This window comes from Asterias amurensis, chromosome 13 (genome assembly GCF_032118995.1).
Source record: "Asterias amurensis chromosome 13, ASM3211899v1".
NCBI classification, from domain to species: Eukaryota; Metazoa; Echinodermata; class Asteroidea; order Forcipulatida; family Asteriidae; genus Asterias; species Asterias amurensis.
Genome location: NC_092660.1, coordinates 18,057,771 through 18,074,012, shown reverse-complemented (window position 1 = coordinate 18,074,012; position 16,242 = coordinate 18,057,771). Strand labels below are relative to the sequence as shown.

General features: G+C 41.0%; 1 protein-coding gene across 2 annotated transcripts in view; it reads left to right on the top strand.

The window, feature by feature from the left end:
- The window catches only part of LOC139946375 (uncharacterized), a 56,344-nt gene that overhangs the window by 8,835 nt on the left and 31,267 nt on the right, over positions 1-16,242 (top strand). For both annotated transcript variants that reach the window (XM_071944017.1, XM_071944016.1), the window contains 15 exons: positions 647-922; positions 1,397-1,521; positions 2,306-2,487; positions 3,648-3,896; positions 4,105-4,280; positions 5,221-5,496; positions 5,971-6,095; positions 6,916-7,097; positions 8,045-8,293; positions 8,499-8,674; positions 9,615-9,890; positions 10,365-10,489; positions 11,310-11,491; positions 12,441-12,689; positions 12,838-13,013. In XM_071944017.1, coding sequence (XP_071800118.1) covers positions 647-922; positions 1,397-1,521; positions 2,306-2,487; positions 3,648-3,896; positions 4,105-4,280; positions 5,221-5,496; positions 5,971-6,095; positions 6,916-7,097; positions 8,045-8,293; positions 8,499-8,674; positions 9,615-9,890; positions 10,365-10,489; positions 11,310-11,491; positions 12,441-12,689; positions 12,838-13,013 — 3,024 coding nt within the window. The remainder of the gene's footprint in view (positions 1-646; positions 923-1,396; positions 1,522-2,305; positions 2,488-3,647; positions 3,897-4,104; positions 4,281-5,220; positions 5,497-5,970; positions 6,096-6,915; positions 7,098-8,044; positions 8,294-8,498; positions 8,675-9,614; positions 9,891-10,364; positions 10,490-11,309; positions 11,492-12,440; positions 12,690-12,837; positions 13,014-16,242) is intronic.

Genomic DNA, 16,242 nt, shown 5'->3' with positions numbered 1-16,242 from the left:
TAATCTAGTAACCAATCAGAGCATTGATTGACCTACAGTGGATCCACTGAACCCCTATAAATAAGCCCACTCTTCTCTTACCTCTTCAGTCTCACTATGTGTAAATATCTTTTGAGTAGTGTTAGTTCCGAGAAGAACTGGTGGTTGACAACTCAACGTTTCAATCAGATAATTACCAGTGACATTCAACAGTTCTCACTTTACTGGCTTAGTGCATGAATGTTTAAGAACTACGTCTTAAGTTTTCTTGAGAAACTTCAACGTGTGAGGGAGTGCTTTATGGCAGTCTTAAGGTCTTAAATTTTGACATGGCAGGCCTGATACTTCACAGGGGCAACGAAAGCATTTGCCTACATGCCCCCTGGTCATTGCCTTGGTGCCCTTAAAATGTCCAGTAGAATTTTATAATTTCCTCATAGGGTGTCCTTTACCAAGGAGAAAATGCCTTGGTGCCCTTGCCCATTCTAAAACGAAGCAAACAGGCCCGAGTTCCGACTTAGTTGGATTATTACATGCATGTTTAAGAAGTACGTTTTCAGTTTTCTTGAGTAACTTTCAAGTGTGAGTGATTGCTATGTGCTAGTCTTAAGGTCTTAAATTTTGACATGGCATCGTAAAATGATCAGTGAATATTTTTAACCACCAGATCCTCCAGTGATCCAGCGGCCTCCAAAGAACTCGTCCGTCGTCGTCGAGGGGCCGGTCACGCTCCGGTGCCAGCCTACCGGTGCCGAGCCTCTGAGGGTCCGTTGGGAGAAGGACGGTGTCACACTGCCGTTGAGTGGGTCACGCTATAACGTCAAGAATAACTTCAACCTGAAGGTGTTCAACGCGAGCGTGTCTGATCGTGGGATGTACCGGTGCTGGGCTGAGAATCCAGGCGGTTCAGTGTACTCCTCCCCGGCTTATCTTGATGTCCAAGGTGAGTCATTGACCACAGATCTCTTTAACTGGGGTCCCATACTTAATTTTAGCATAGTTGTAAAATGCAGCAATGTTTGACAATATTTTGCAAGAGAACTTGGACAGTAGAAACAATTGTTGTCTTTTCTCATGAGGAACATTTTGTAAAAATTTGTACAACCATGCTACAATTTAGCAAGGGACCCTTGCTCAAGTGCTCTCATGTGAAAGGGTCTTAATTTACCCATAGCACCCACAGCATCTGCCGTGGTGCCCTGTGCTTTTGTTGAGGTGCCCTTTGCAAAATGTCAATACAAGTTAACATGTTGCTCATAAGTTCCAGAATGCACCTTCAGGCATTCGTAACCAAGATAAACACCATGTAGATTTCGAAACATTCTGAAGATCTTGTTTCAATTCAGCTTGCTACGGTCAAACTTAGCGAAGTTTTAATTTTTAGTTAAAACCATTTTGTATTTTTGTTGATCTGCAGTACCAGCTATGATTCGTGAGGAACCTCAGGACTATAATGTCACTTACGGGACAAGGGTCAACTTGACATGCAGTGTCACCGGGCATCCCAAGCCCAAACTCTATTGGTACAGAAATCGAATGAGGGTAAGATATTGATTTCTTCAGGCCCTCCCCCCTCTCAAACAAATGTTCTGTTTCTGGTTACCCAACTGACCCTTACTTAACCCCGCGACCCTAAACTTTTTATTTGGCTTGAAAACATTAAAAATACAAGAATATAAAATTATTTATTTTAACATGCTTTGAACAAAGTTGGGCAAAGAAAATTTGACTTCATGGTAGTAGAGCGCCGTCATGTTAATTGGGAGAAGTCTAGCCTGTAGTTAATTGTTCTTTGCTCAACCCAAAATTACTGTCTCAGTACACTTATTCCCTGTAGATGCATCACTTACATGGTTCTTTTTTCATGGAACTTGCCAAACCATGCAGAATGGTATAAAATGATGAGTCGAGTGGAGGGTTGATCTGATTTTGCCCGTGTCTCTCTTATGAAAAAAAATAGTGCAACGGCTGTTATATGTTTCTGTTGCATCGATCAGCAGTATACAAATTTTAAACAAATTAAAAAAAGATGTCAGTTGAAATGAACATTTAGGAAGTCAGCAGTGCAAATTATACAAAATTTAAGTTTTAAAGTGAGTAATTGGGTATTTAACAACCTTTTGTCTAATTAAAAAACATGAAACAGAATTTGTTGTGCCTGAGACGGAATTCATGTTTTTGTCAAACGGAATTTTCACTTTCCTGAAATGGCAAATCATTGGCCCTACCTTCCTTGCGCCGTGAGCATCACTTGTGATGGATACTAAATATTATTGATGTTCCTATTATTATCAATGTTTTTATTACTATTATTATTTGTGTGTAGATTTTGGACAGAAGTGGCCATAACCCTTCCTTCTGGGAAAAGGAGTTCTACGTTTTAAATGCCACGTCCTCTGCTAATTACTCCTGTGTGGTGGAGAATGTCGTGACTAAATCGGATGGCGAAAAAATACGAGAAATCAAGAAGAGCCGTTCTGCTGTGATCCGAGTCAACAACATACCCAAGTAAGTGGTTTTGGTTGGACCTGAACATCTTTTATTTTTATTTGGTGAGCCTTTTCGCATGAGCACACCTTGCAACGTCTGCGCTTTACAAAGCAATCATGGAACCAGTGTTCTCCAACATGGGTTAGTGCACCATCGCTTTCTGTGAACAGACAAGGGCTATATCACTGTAGGCCTATTTTACATGCACTTGGCTTGGCCAAGTAAGTGAGTGGTTTTGGTTGGACCTGAATATCTTTTTTTTTATTTGGTGAGCCTTTTCGCATGAGCACACCTTGCAACGTCTGTGTTTTACGAAGCAATCATGGAACCAGCACTTGGCTTGGCCCAGTTTCATGGATCTGCTTACCGTAAGAAAAGAACAGGCGCTTCTGGAAGCAGGGAACTCCACGCTTTACGTCAAGCTTGTTTCCTCGGTTAGCAGGGAATTCTGGCTTGTGCTTGTACGAACTCCATGTAACTAGGCACTCTTTGCTTTCACACAGCTGGTAAGCGCATTATTCAGAGGTAAGCTAAGCAGAGCCATGTAATTGGGCCCTGGATGTATGGGCAGATTACTACTCTCATTGAAGCACCTAGCGAAATCGACCACATGTGGCGTGAGGCTATAGGACGTGGACACAGGAGATCGGTGCGACACACCCTTGCTGTCTTTGCAGTTGATTGATTGATTGAAGCGCCTTGAGCAATGGCTCTATTCTTTACATGTTTGTTTCTCAATTTAAGGCCCTGGACACCTTTGATACATCAAACACCAGTATTCTCACTTGGTGTATCCCAACATATGCACAAAATAACAAACCTGTGAACATTTTTAATCATTTGGTCATCGAAGTTGTGAGAGATGAATGAAATAAAAAACGTCCTCCTTGCACAATTTTGTGTGATTTCAGATGCCTAAAAAATGCTTCAGTCCTGAAGTCTTTTAATATTTAAGTGAGAAATCACCTCTTTCTCAAAAACTTACTTCAGAGGGAGCCGTTTCTCACAATGTTTTATACTACCAACAGCTCTCCATTGCTCATTACCAAGTAAGTTTTTATGCTAACAATAGTTTTGAGTAATTACCAATAGTGCCCAGTGCCTTCAAGGTACGGCACGGTTTCCTCAAGAAACACAATGCAAGAATAGTCTAACATAGTCCCTTTCTCATTTTACAGTTACTGTGCCACTTACAATGGTAACCAGTGCGGGAACTATTTGAAGGGACGTCAGGTGTTCATTGATGCAGATCTGTACAATCCCATCAACAAGCAGGAGCCGTTGTTACACGACATCCTGAGTCAGATCGACTCGATCGTCAGGGAGGGAAGCTGCCGGAATGCCTTCAGGTCGCTGATGTGCCACAACATGTTGCCGGACTGCGACATCACTAAGCCTGCGCACCCACTCCCCAAACCCATCTGCAGGTAAGCAATTCAGTCATATGTAGCTTTAAGTACCCTCATTAGCAGAGTTCTTTTTCTACGTGCCAGGAATGTCTTTCTGACAGATATACAAATGTCCATTATTATTATTACTATTATTATTATTATTATTATTATTATTATTATTATTATTATTATTATTATTATTATTATTATTATTATTATTATTATTATTATTATTATCTGATAGGGAGGACTGTGCAGTTGTGCGCAGCGAGTTGTGCCACCAGGACTGGGTCGATCTCAACCAGAGCCGAAACCAGTTCTTCCTGAAGCGTTTTAGTCAAGCGCTTGGCCAATCACAGTGTCCAGATCTCCCAAGCAAAGAGAGGTCACCAGGGTCGTGCAGCGAGGCAAACCTCATCGGTAAGACATCCAATATGTACTTTGGGGATATTTCAGAGTGTTGTTATTTTGAAGGGGACTTAATTTTTAAGGAACATTACAAAATTGTTTTTTCGCTATCAAAACAGTTGCTGGCAGTGAAAGCACTTTATGTAATCCACCATATACATAAACTGACAAACCTGAAGAAGTTTGATATTGATAGGCCATCTGGGTCACAAGAAAATAGTGAAAAACCTATTACACGATCTAGTAAGGTTTGCAGTAACACCATATGTACATGAGTGGGATTCAAACCTTTGCAAAATGGAGATGTAATCTAGTAACCAATCAGAGCATTGATTGACCTACAGTGGATCCACTGAACCCCTATAAATAAGCCCACTCTTCTCTTACCTCTTCAGTCTCACTATGTGTAAATATCTTTTGAGTAGTGTTAGTTCCGAGAAGAACTGGTGGTTGACAACTCAACGTTTCAATCAGATAATTACCAGTGACATTCAACAGTTCTCACTTTACTGGCTTAGTGCATGAATGTTTAAGAACTACGTCTTAAGTTTTCTTGAGAAACTTCAACGTGTGAGGGAGTGCTTTATGGCAGTCTTAAGGTCTTAAATTTTGACATGGCAGGCCTGATACTTTACAGGGGCAATGAAAGCATTTGCCTACATGCCCCCTGGTCATTGCCTTGGTGCCCTTAAAATGTCCAGTAGAAATTTATAATTTCCTCATAGGGTGTCCTTTACCAAGGAGAAAATGCCTTGGTGCCCTTGCCCATTCTAAAACGAAGCAAACAGGACCGAGTTCCGACTTAGTTGGATTATTACATGCATGTTTAAGAAGTACGTTTTCAGTTTTCTTGAGTAACTTTCAAGTGTGAGTGATTGCTATGTGCTAGTCTTAAGGTCTTAAATTTTGACATGGCATCGTAAAATGATCAGTGAATATTTTTAACTACCAGATCCTCCAGTGATCCAGCGGCCTCCAAAGAACTCATCTGTCGTCGTCGAGGGGCCGGTCACGCTCCGGTGCCAGCCTACCGGTGCCGAGCCTCTGAGGGTCCGTTGGGAGAAGGACGGTGTCACACTGCTGTTGAGTGGGTCACGCTATACTGTCAAGAATAACTTCAACCTGAAGGTGTTCAACGCGAGCGTGTCTGATCGTGGGATGTACCGGTGCTGGGCTGAGAATCCAGGCGGTTCAGTGTACTCCTCCCCGGCTTATCTTGATGTCCAAGGTGAGTCATTGACCACAGACCTCTTTAACTGGGGTCCCATACTTAATTTTAGCATAGTTGTAAAATGCAGCAATGTTTGACAATATTTTGCAAGAGAACTTGGACAGTAGAAACAATTGTTGTCTTTTCTCATGAGGAACATTTTGTAAAAATTTGTACAACCATGCTACAATTTAGCAAGGGACCCTTGCTCAAGTGCTCTCATGTGAAAGGGTCTTAATTTACCCATGGCACCCACAGCATCTGCCGTGGTGCCCTGTGCTTTTGTTGTGGTCCCCTTTGCAAAATGTCAATACAAGTTTACATGTCGCTCATAAGTTCCAGAATGCACATTCAGGCATTCGTAACCAAGATAAACACCATGTAGATTTCGAAACATTCTGAAGATCTTGTTTCAATTCAGCTTGCTACGGTCAAACTTACCGAAGTTTTAATTTTTAGTTAAAACCATTTTGTATTTTTGTTGATCTGCAGTACCAGCTATGATTCGTGAGGAACCTCAGGATTATAATGTCACTTACGGGACAAGGGTCAACTTGACGTGCAGTGTCACCGGGCATCCCAAGCCCAAACTCTATTGGTTAAGAAACCGAATGAGGGTAAGATATTGATTTCTTCAGGCCCTCCCCCCTCTCAAACAAATGTTCTGTTTCTGGTTACCCAACTGACCCTTACTTAACCCCGCGACCCTAAACTTTTTATTTGGCTTGAAAACATTAAAAATACAAGAATATAAAATTATTTGATCAGGGGCAAAGTGTTTGACTTTTACCAACTTTAACATGCTTTGAACAAAGTTGGGCAAAGAAAATTTGACTTCATGGTAGTAGAGCGCCGTCATGTTAATTGGGAGAAGTCTAGCCTGTAGTTAATTGTTCTTCGCTCAACCCAAAATTACTGTCTCAGTACACTTATTCCCTGTAGATGCATCACTTACATGATTCTTTTTTCATGGAACTTGCCAAACCATGCAGAATGGTATAAAATGATGAGTCGAGTGGAGGGCTTTTTCTGATTTTGCCCTTGTCTCTCTTATGAAAAAAAATAGTGCAACGGCTGTTACATGTTTCCGTTGCATCGATCAGAAGTATACAAATTTTAAACAAATTAAAAAAAGATGTCAGTTGAAATGAACATTTAGGAAGTCAGCAGTGCAAATTATACAAAATTTAAGTTTTAAAGTGAGTAATTGGGTATTTAACAACCTTTTGTCTTATTAAAAAAACATGAAACAGAATTTGTTGTGCCTGAGACGGAATTCATGTTTTTGTCAAACGGAATTTTCACTTTCCTAAAATGGCAAATCATTGGCCCTACCTTCCTTGCGCCATGAGCATCACTTGTGATGGATACTAACATATTATTGATGTTCCTATTATTATCAATGTTTTTATTATTATTATTATTATTTGTGTATAGATTTTGGAAAGAAGTGGCCGTAACCCTTCTTTCTGGGAAAAGGAGTACTACGTTTTTAATGCCACGTCCTCTGCTAATTACTCCTGTGTGGTGGAGAATGTCGTGACTAAATCGGATGGCGAAACAATACAAGAAATCAAGAAGAGCCGTTCCGCTGTGATCCGAGTCAACAACATACCCAAGTAAGTGGTTTTGGTTGGACCTGAACATCTTTTTATTTATTTGGTGAGCCTTTTCGCATGAGCACACCTTGCAACGTCTGTGTTTTACGAAGCAATCATGGAACCAGCACTTGGCTTTGCCCAGTTTCATGGATCTGCTTTGAAAAGAACAGGCGCTTCTGGAAGCAGGGAACTCCACGCTTTACGTCAAGCTTGTTTCCTCGGTTAGCAGGGAATTTTGGCATGTGCTTGTACGTACTCCATGTTACTAGGCACTCTTTGCTTTCACACAGCTGGTAAGCGCATAATTCAGAGGTAAGCTAAGCAGAGCCATGTAATTGGGCCCTGGATGTATGGGCAGATTACTACTCTCATTGAAGCACCTAGCGAAATCGACCACATGTGGCGTGAGGCTATAGGACGTGGACACAGGAGATCGGTGCGACACACCCTTGCTGTCTTTGCAGTTGATTGATTGATTGAAGCGCCTTGAGCAATGGCTCTATTCTTTACATGTTTGTTTCTCAATTTAAGGCCCTGGACACCTTTGATACATCAAACACCAGTATTCTCACTTGGTGTATCCCAACATATGCACAAAATAACAAACCTGTGAACATTTTTAATCATTTGGTCATCGAAGTTGTGAGAGATGAATGAAATAAAAAACGTCCTCCTTGCACAATTTTGTGTGATTTCAGATGCCTAAAAAATGCTTCAGTCCTGAAGTCTTTTAATATTTAAGTGAGAAATCACCTCTTTCTCAAAAACTTACTTCAGAGGGAGCCGTTTCTCACAATGTTTTATACTACCAACAGCTCTCCATTGCTCATTACCAAGTAAGTTTTTATGCTAACAATAGTTTTGAGTAATTACCAATAGTGCCCAGTGCCTTCAAGGTACGGCACGGTTTCCTCAAGAAACACAATGCAAGAATAGTCTAACATAGTCCCTTTCTCATTTTACAGTTACTGTGCCACTTACAATGGTAACCAGTGCGGGAACTATTTGAAGGGACGTCAGGTGTTCATTGATGCAGATCTGTACAATCCCATCAACAAGCAGGAGCCGTTGTTACACGACATCCTGAGTCAGATCGACTCGATCGTCAGGGAGGGAAGCTGCCGGAATGCCTTCAGGTCGCTGATGTGCCACAACATGTTGCCGGACTGCGACATCACTAAGCCTGCGCACCCACTCCCCAAACCCATCTGCAGGTAAGCAATTCAGTCATATGTAGCTTTAAGTACCCTCATTAGCAGAGTTCTTTTTCTACGTGCCAGGAATGTCTTTCTGACAGATATACAAATGTCCATTATTATTATTACTATTATTATTATTATTATTATTATTATTATTATTATTATTATTATTATTATTATTATTATTATTATTATTATTATTATTATTATTATCTGATAGGGAGGACTGTGCAGTTGTGCGCAGCGAGTTGTGCCACCAGGACTGGGTCGATCTCAACCAGAGCCGAAACCAGTTCTTCCTGAAGCGTTTTAGTCAAGCGCTTGGCCAATCACAGTGTCCAGATCTCCCAAGCAAAGAGAGGTCACCAGGGTCGTGCAGCGAGGCAAACCTCATCGGTAAGACATCCAATATGTACTTTGGGGATATTTCAGAGTGTTGTTATTTTGAAGGGGACTTAATTTTTAAGGAACATTACAAAATTGTTTTTTCGCTATCAAAACAGTTGCTGGCAGTGAAAGCACTTTATGTAATCCACCATATACATAAACTGACAAACCTGAAGAAGTTTGATATTGATAGGCCATCTGGGTCACAAGAAAATAGTGAAAAACCTATTACACGATCTAGTAAGGTTTGCAGTAACACCATATGTACATGAGTGGGATTCAAACCTTTGCAAAATGGAGATGTAATCTAGTAACCAATCAGAGCATTGATTGACCTACAGTGGATCCACTGAACCCCTATAAATAAGCCCACTCTTCTCTTACCTCTTCAGTCTCACTATGTGTAAATATCTTTTGAGTAGTGTTAGTTCCGAGAAGAACTGGTGGTTGACAACTCAACGTTTCAATCAGATAATTACCAGTGACATTCAACAGTTCTCACTTTACTGGCTTAGTGCATGAATGTTTAAGAACTACGTCTTAAGTTTTCTTGAGAAACTTCAACGTGTGAGGGAGTGCTTTATGGCAGTCTTAAGGTCTTAAATTTTGACATGGCAGGCCTGATACTTTACAGGGGCAATGAAAGCATTTGCCTACATGCCCCCTGGTCATTGCCTTGGTGCCCTTAAAATGTCCAGTAGAAATTTATAATTTCCTCATAGGGTGTCCTTTACCAAGGAGAAAATGCCTTGGTGCCCTTGCCCATTCTAAAACGAAGCAAACAGGACCGAGTTCCGACTTAGTTGGATTATTACATGCATGTTTAAGAAGTACGTTTTCAGTTTTCTTGAGTAACTTTCAAGTGTGAGTGATTGCTATGTGCTAGTCTTAAGGTCTTAAATTTTGACATGGCATCGTAAAATGATCAGTGAATATTTTTAACTACCAGATCCTCCAGTGATCCAGCGGCCTCCAAAGAACTCATCTGTCGTCGTCGAGGGGCCGGTCACGCTCCGGTGCCAGCCTACCGGTGCCGAGCCTCTGAGGGTCCGTTGGGAGAAGGACGGTGTCACACTGCTGTTGAGTGGGTCACGCTATACTGTCAAGAATAACTTCAACCTGAAGGTGTTCAACGCGAGCGTGTCTGATCGTGGGATGTACCGGTGCTGGGCTGAGAATCCAGGCGGTTCAGTGTACTCCTCCCCGGCTTATCTTGATGTCCAAGGTGAGTCATTGACCACAGACCTCTTTAACTGGGGTCCCATACTTAATTTTAGCATAGTTGTAAAATGCAGCAATGTTTGACAATATTTTGCAAGAGAACTTGGACAGTAGAAACAATTGTTGTCTTTTCTCATGAGGAACATTTTGTAAAAATTTGTACAACCATGCTACAATTTAGCAAGGGACCCTTGCTCAAGTGCTCTCATGTGAAAGGGTCTTAATTTACCCATGGCACCCACAGCATCTGCCGTGGTGCCCTGTGCTTTTGTTGTGGTCCCCTTTGCAAAATGTCAATACAAGTTTACATGTCGCTCATAAGTTCCAGAATGCACATTCAGGCATTCGTAACCAAGATAAACACCATGTAGATTTCGAAACATTCTGAAGATCTTGTTTCAATTCAGCTTGCTACGGTCAAACTTACCGAAGTTTTAATTTTTAGTTAAAACCATTTTGTATTTTTGTTGATCTGCAGTACCAGCTATGATTCGTGAGGAACCTCAGGATTATAATGTCACTTACGGGACAAGGGTCAACTTGACGTGCAGTGTCACCGGGCATCCCAAGCCCAAACTCTATTGGTTAAGAAACCGAATGAGGGTAAGATATTGATTTCTTCAGGCCCTCCCCCCTCTCAAACAAATGTTCTGTTTCTGGTTACCCAACTGACCCTTACTTAACCCCGCGACCCTAAACTTTTTATTTGGCTTGAAAACATTAAAAATACAAGAATATAAAATTATTTGATCAGGGGCAAAGTGTTTGACTTTTACCAACTTTAACATGCTTTGAACAAAGTTGGGCAAAGAAAATTTGACTTCATGGTAGTAGAGCGCCGTCATGTTAATTGGGAGAAGTCTAGCCTGTAGTTAATTGTTCTTCGCTCAACCCAAAATTACTGTCTCAGTACACTTATTCCCTGTAGATGCATCACTTACATGATTCTTTTTTCATGGAACTTGCCAAACCATGCAGAATGGTATAAAATGATGAGTCGAGTGGAGGGCTTTTTCTGATTTTGCCCTTGTCTCTCTTATGAAAAAAAATAGTGCAACGGCTGTTACATGTTTCCGTTGCATCGATCAGAAGTATACAAATTTTAAACAAATTAAAAAAAGATGTCAGTTGAAATGAACATTTAGGAAGTCAGCAGTGCAAATTATACAAAATTTAAGTTTTAAAGTGAGTAATTGGGTATTTAACAACCTTTTGTCTTATTAAAAAAACATGAAACAGAATTTGTTGTGCCTGAGACGGAATTCATGTTTTTGTCAAACGGAATTTTCACTTTCCTAAAATGGCAAATCATTGGCCCTACCTTCCTTGCGCCATGAGCATCACTTGTGATGGATACTAACATATTATTGATGTTCCTATTATTATCAATGTTTTTATTATTATTATTATTATTTGTGTATAGATTTTGGAAAGAAGTGGCCGTAACCCTTCTTTCTGGGAAAAGGAGTACTACGTTTTTAATGCCACGTCCTCTGCTAATTACTCCTGTGTGGTGGAGAATGTCGTGACTAAATCGGATGGCGAAACAATACAAGAAATCAAGAAGAGCCGTTCCGCTGTGATCCGAGTCAACAACATACCCAAGTAAGTGGTTTTGGTTGGACCTGAACATCTTTTTATTTATTTGGTGAGCCTTTTCGCATGAGCACACCTTGCAACGTCTGTGTTTTACGAAGCAATCATGGAACCAGCACTTGGCTTTGCCCAGTTTCATGGATCTGCTTTGAAAAGAACAGGCGCTTCTGGAAGCAGGGAACTCCACGCTTTACGTCAAGCTTGTTTCCTCGGTTAGCAGGGAATTTTGGCATGTGCTTGTACGTACTCCATGTTACTAGGCACTCTTTGCTTTCACACAGCTGGTAAGCGCATAATTCAGAGGTAAGCTAAGCAGAGCCATGTAATTGGGCCCTGGATGTATGGGCAGATTACTACTCTCATTGAAGCACCTAGCGAAATCGACCACATGTGGCGTGAGGCTATAGGACGTGGACACAGGAGATCGGTGCGACACACCCTTGCTGTCTTTGCAGTTGATTGATTGATTGAAGTACCTTGAGCAATGGCTCTATTCTTTACATGTGTGTTTCTCAATTTAAGGCCCTGGACACCTTTGATACACCAAACACCAGTATTCTCACTTGGTGTATCCCAACATATGCACAAAATAACAAACCTGTGAACATTTTAATCATTTGGTCATCGAAGTTGCAAGAGATGAATGAAAGAAAAAACGTCCCCGTTGCACAATTTTGTGTGCTTCAGATGCCTAAAAAATGCTTCATTCCTGAAGTCTTTTAATATTTGAGTGAGAAATCACCTCTTTCTCAAAAACTTTGTTACTTCAGAGGGAGCCGTTTCTCACAATATTTTATACAATCAGCAGCTCTCCATTGCTCATTACCAAGTAAGTTTCGATGCTCACAATTATTTTGAGTAATTACCAATAGTGTCCAGTGCCTTCAAGGTACGGCACGGTTTCCTCAAGAAACACAATGCAAGAATAGTCTAACATAGTCCCTTTCTCATTTTACAGTTACTGTGCCACTTACAATGGTAACCAGTGCGGGAACTATTTGAAGGGACGTCAGGTGTTCATTGATGCAGATCTGTACAATCCCATCAACAAGCAGGAGCCGTTGTTACACGACATCCTGAGTCAGATCGACTCGATCGTCAGGGAGGGAAGCTGCCGGAATGCCTTCAGGTCGCTGATGTGCCACAACATGTTGCCGGACTGCGACATCACTAAGCCTGCGCACCCCCTCCCCAAACTCATCTGCAGGTAAGCAATTCAGTCATATGTAGCTTTAAGTACCCTCATTAGCAGAGTTCTTTTTCTACGTGCCAGGAATGTCTTTCTGACAGATATACAAATGTCCATTATTATTATTACTATTATTATTATTATTATTATTATTATTATCTGATAGGGAGGACTGTGCAGTTGTGCGCAGCGAGTTGTGCCACCAGGACTGGGTCGATCTCAACCAGAGCCGAAACCAGTTCTTCCTGAAGCGTTTTAGTCAAGCGCTTGGCCAATCACAGTGTCCAGATCTCCCAAGCAAAGAGAGGTCACCGGGGTCGTGCAGCGAGGCAAACCTCATCGGTAAGACATCTGATATGTACTTTGGGGATATTTCAGAGTGTTGTCATTTTGAAGGGGACTTAATTTTAAAGGAACATTACAAAATTGTTTTTTCGCTATCAAAACAGTTGCTGGCAGTGAAAGCACTTTATGTAATCCACCATATACATAAACTGACAAACCTGTAGAAGTTTGAGATTGATAGGCCATCTGGGTCACAAGAAAATAGTGAAAAACCTATTACACGATCTAGTAAGGTTTGCAGTAACACCATATGTACATGAGTGGGATTTAAACCTTTGCAAAATGGAGATGTAATCTAGTAACCAATCAGAGCATTGTATGACCTACAGTGGGTCCACTCAACCCCTATAAATAAGCCCACTCTTCTCTTACCTCTTCAGTCTCCTGACGATGACTAGAGCAAGCTAGTCGAAACATTGAGACCAATTCAGAACTGACTCCGCGGCAGTACAGTTAATTACGATCCTATAAGCTAAAGTAGTAGTCCAGTCTATTTTCTATACCATCCGCCCTGGTAATAGTTAAAAAGCAGGACAGTTCTTTTCAGAACTGAGAAGTCTCCCGAACCTCCGATTATCTACTCCGCGGCAGTAGAATAAAGCAAGACAGTTCTCTAAGAACAACTCTACCTGGCAAGTAGATACACACATGGTGTTACCGCAAACCAAATACATTAATCTAGTAAGGTTTGCTGTAACACCATGTACATGAGTAGGGTTTGAAACTCAGCATGGTCAATGGTGGAGATGCAATCTAGTAAGGTTTGCTTTAACACCATGTACATGAGTAGGGTTTGAAACTCAGCATGGTGGAGATGCAATCTAGTAGGGTCTGGTGACACTATGAAAAATCACTGTGGTGGTTCTGAAAAGAACAGTGATATGTTAACTCAACATTACGATCTGTATGCTCTGATTGGCTTTAGAAAAAGCCATGAATATTATTAGATCATAATCATCTTTTTATTATTATTTTTTTATAATAAAAAATTCCTTGTTAAGATGTACCTATTAAATAGTATCTAGTGTGTATTAAAAAAGATACCATATTGATATTAATGTTTTCTTTATTTTGTTAAAATTTCAGTTATGCCTAAAGACCAGATAACAAGTAAGTATGCATTTCTGTCTATATTCCTAACCCATTCCTAATGGCTTCTACTCTGGGACTTGAAGCTTTTTGCCTTTAGGCACTTGGCTTCAATGTGGCTCATAAAGAATAGACCCATCCAGTAGGCTCCGCTCACGACGCACGTGTGAGCAAGAACACGTGGGGCTCTCCAATGCCTTTCTGCACAACTCTGCCGCGCACGCCAAGCATACACGCACGCATGTCGGACCTTCGTTGTGTTGTGATTAGTCAATACGCAATGGGGTGGAGCCTAATGGATTGGTCTATTGGGACAAGGAGCTGTGGTGGATCAGTTTCATTTATTACTTTTCAGGCATGATATTATTTCTACTTAAGTCCGATTTCTGATTTGTTTGTCCCTGTAAAAATCAATTGTGATTAAATAGCCTCCAAAGTCTATTAGAGCCTACTGCATCATGTAGGTCAGCCCTTGTTCTCGATAAAATGTTCCTATTTTTTTTTAAGAACCATGCCTGACTTATGTTACATTGCTGCCCAAGGTTTACCCGCTTCACGGTCCATAAGGGTGTAGGCATTGGTATCATCCACTAGGAGCCTGGCTGTTAGAGTAGAATGTACTTTTAACAAAACAATTATGGTTAAGTGCATTGTTCAAGTGTCATGACCGGAGGTTGGGGTCACTATGTTGAATAGGTTTTCAGGCTCTACCTGATTGCATCGGTTCCCCTGACATATTTCCCTGGGGTTTTCCTCCCACGTCTAAAACTTCCTTCCTTTTTTCTCCCGTAAGAGTCTTGACTCATTTAGATATCATATTTTTGGGGGAGAATCTTTGGAATAACAACCAAATAAATAAATAAATTGTTTACAACGAATTTCAACTATTTTCTTCATTTCTTTTTTTCCCCCAGCTGATTGCTATGAAAACCAGGGGCAGTTCTACCAGGGCAACATCAGCGTAACTAAAACAGGGCTGCAGTGTCTGCCATGGACCCACAGCGTACGTTGAAAATCCTTCTTCTTTTTTAAAGAGGTTTTGGTACCTTTTGTAGATCAAGTTTAGGACCATTACATAAGTCCCTGAAGTGATTTTCCACTAAAATATTTGAATTTGATTTCGAGACCTCAAAATTAGATTTTGAGATTTTGTGGTCTCAAAATCAAGCATCTGAAAGCACACAACTTCTTGTGACAAGGGCGTTTTTTTCTTCCATTATTATCTTGCAACTTCAACGACCAATTGAGCTGAAATTTTCACAGGTTTGTTATTTTATGCATATTTTGAGATACACCAAGTGAGAAGACTGGTCTTTGACAACTACCAATAGTGTCCAGTGTCTTTAAATGAAATTTTCATGGGTTATTTTTATTCTAAATATCTACACTTACAAAGGATTGAAACAATCAAAAGGATCCAAAAGCCAAAGGTATACATACCCTATAAGAGTTGATTTGCATGAAGTACGAACCCGGCCTTACAAAATGTTTTGTATTTGTCTATGTGTCTAGTATCCACAGAGTAGAAACATGTACTTGTCCGTGTTTCCGGAGCTCGCTAACAGCAGTAACTCTTGCCGAAACCCAGGAGGTATGAGACAGGAACCAGGGTGCTTTCCAGAGGGACCCTACCCCCAGTGGCAGCCATGCGGAGTCCCCAATTGTGGTGAGTAAGACTACTTTAAAGGCAGTGGACTCTGTTGGTAATTACTCATAATTAGGGAATAACGGTGCGAGTACCCGGTCTTCACTGCGTGGTAATGACCGGGTTGGTGGCTGGCACTGTTAACGGACCGAGCCGGAGGCGAGGTCCGTTAACAGCGCCAGCCACCAACCAAGGTCATTACCACGCAGTGAAGACCGGGTACGAACACTGTTATTCCCATTAATAAATACCTTTTTTAGCGAATTCAACAGCTAAAATTGTCCAAATTTTGTGACTTTTCTCTCGGCGGTACTTCCAGACATGTTCAGGGGCCATATTTGAGCTTTTGATGGTTCCCATCTCTTTCGTGCGTTTATCACATTACTGATCTTTGAGACCAGTGACTCTTTTAAATAATGATCTGTTCAGCGCCTTCACTGGGGTCAAAGGAGGCAAATGATTGGACGATAGCTGTTCCTTGTGCATTAAAAC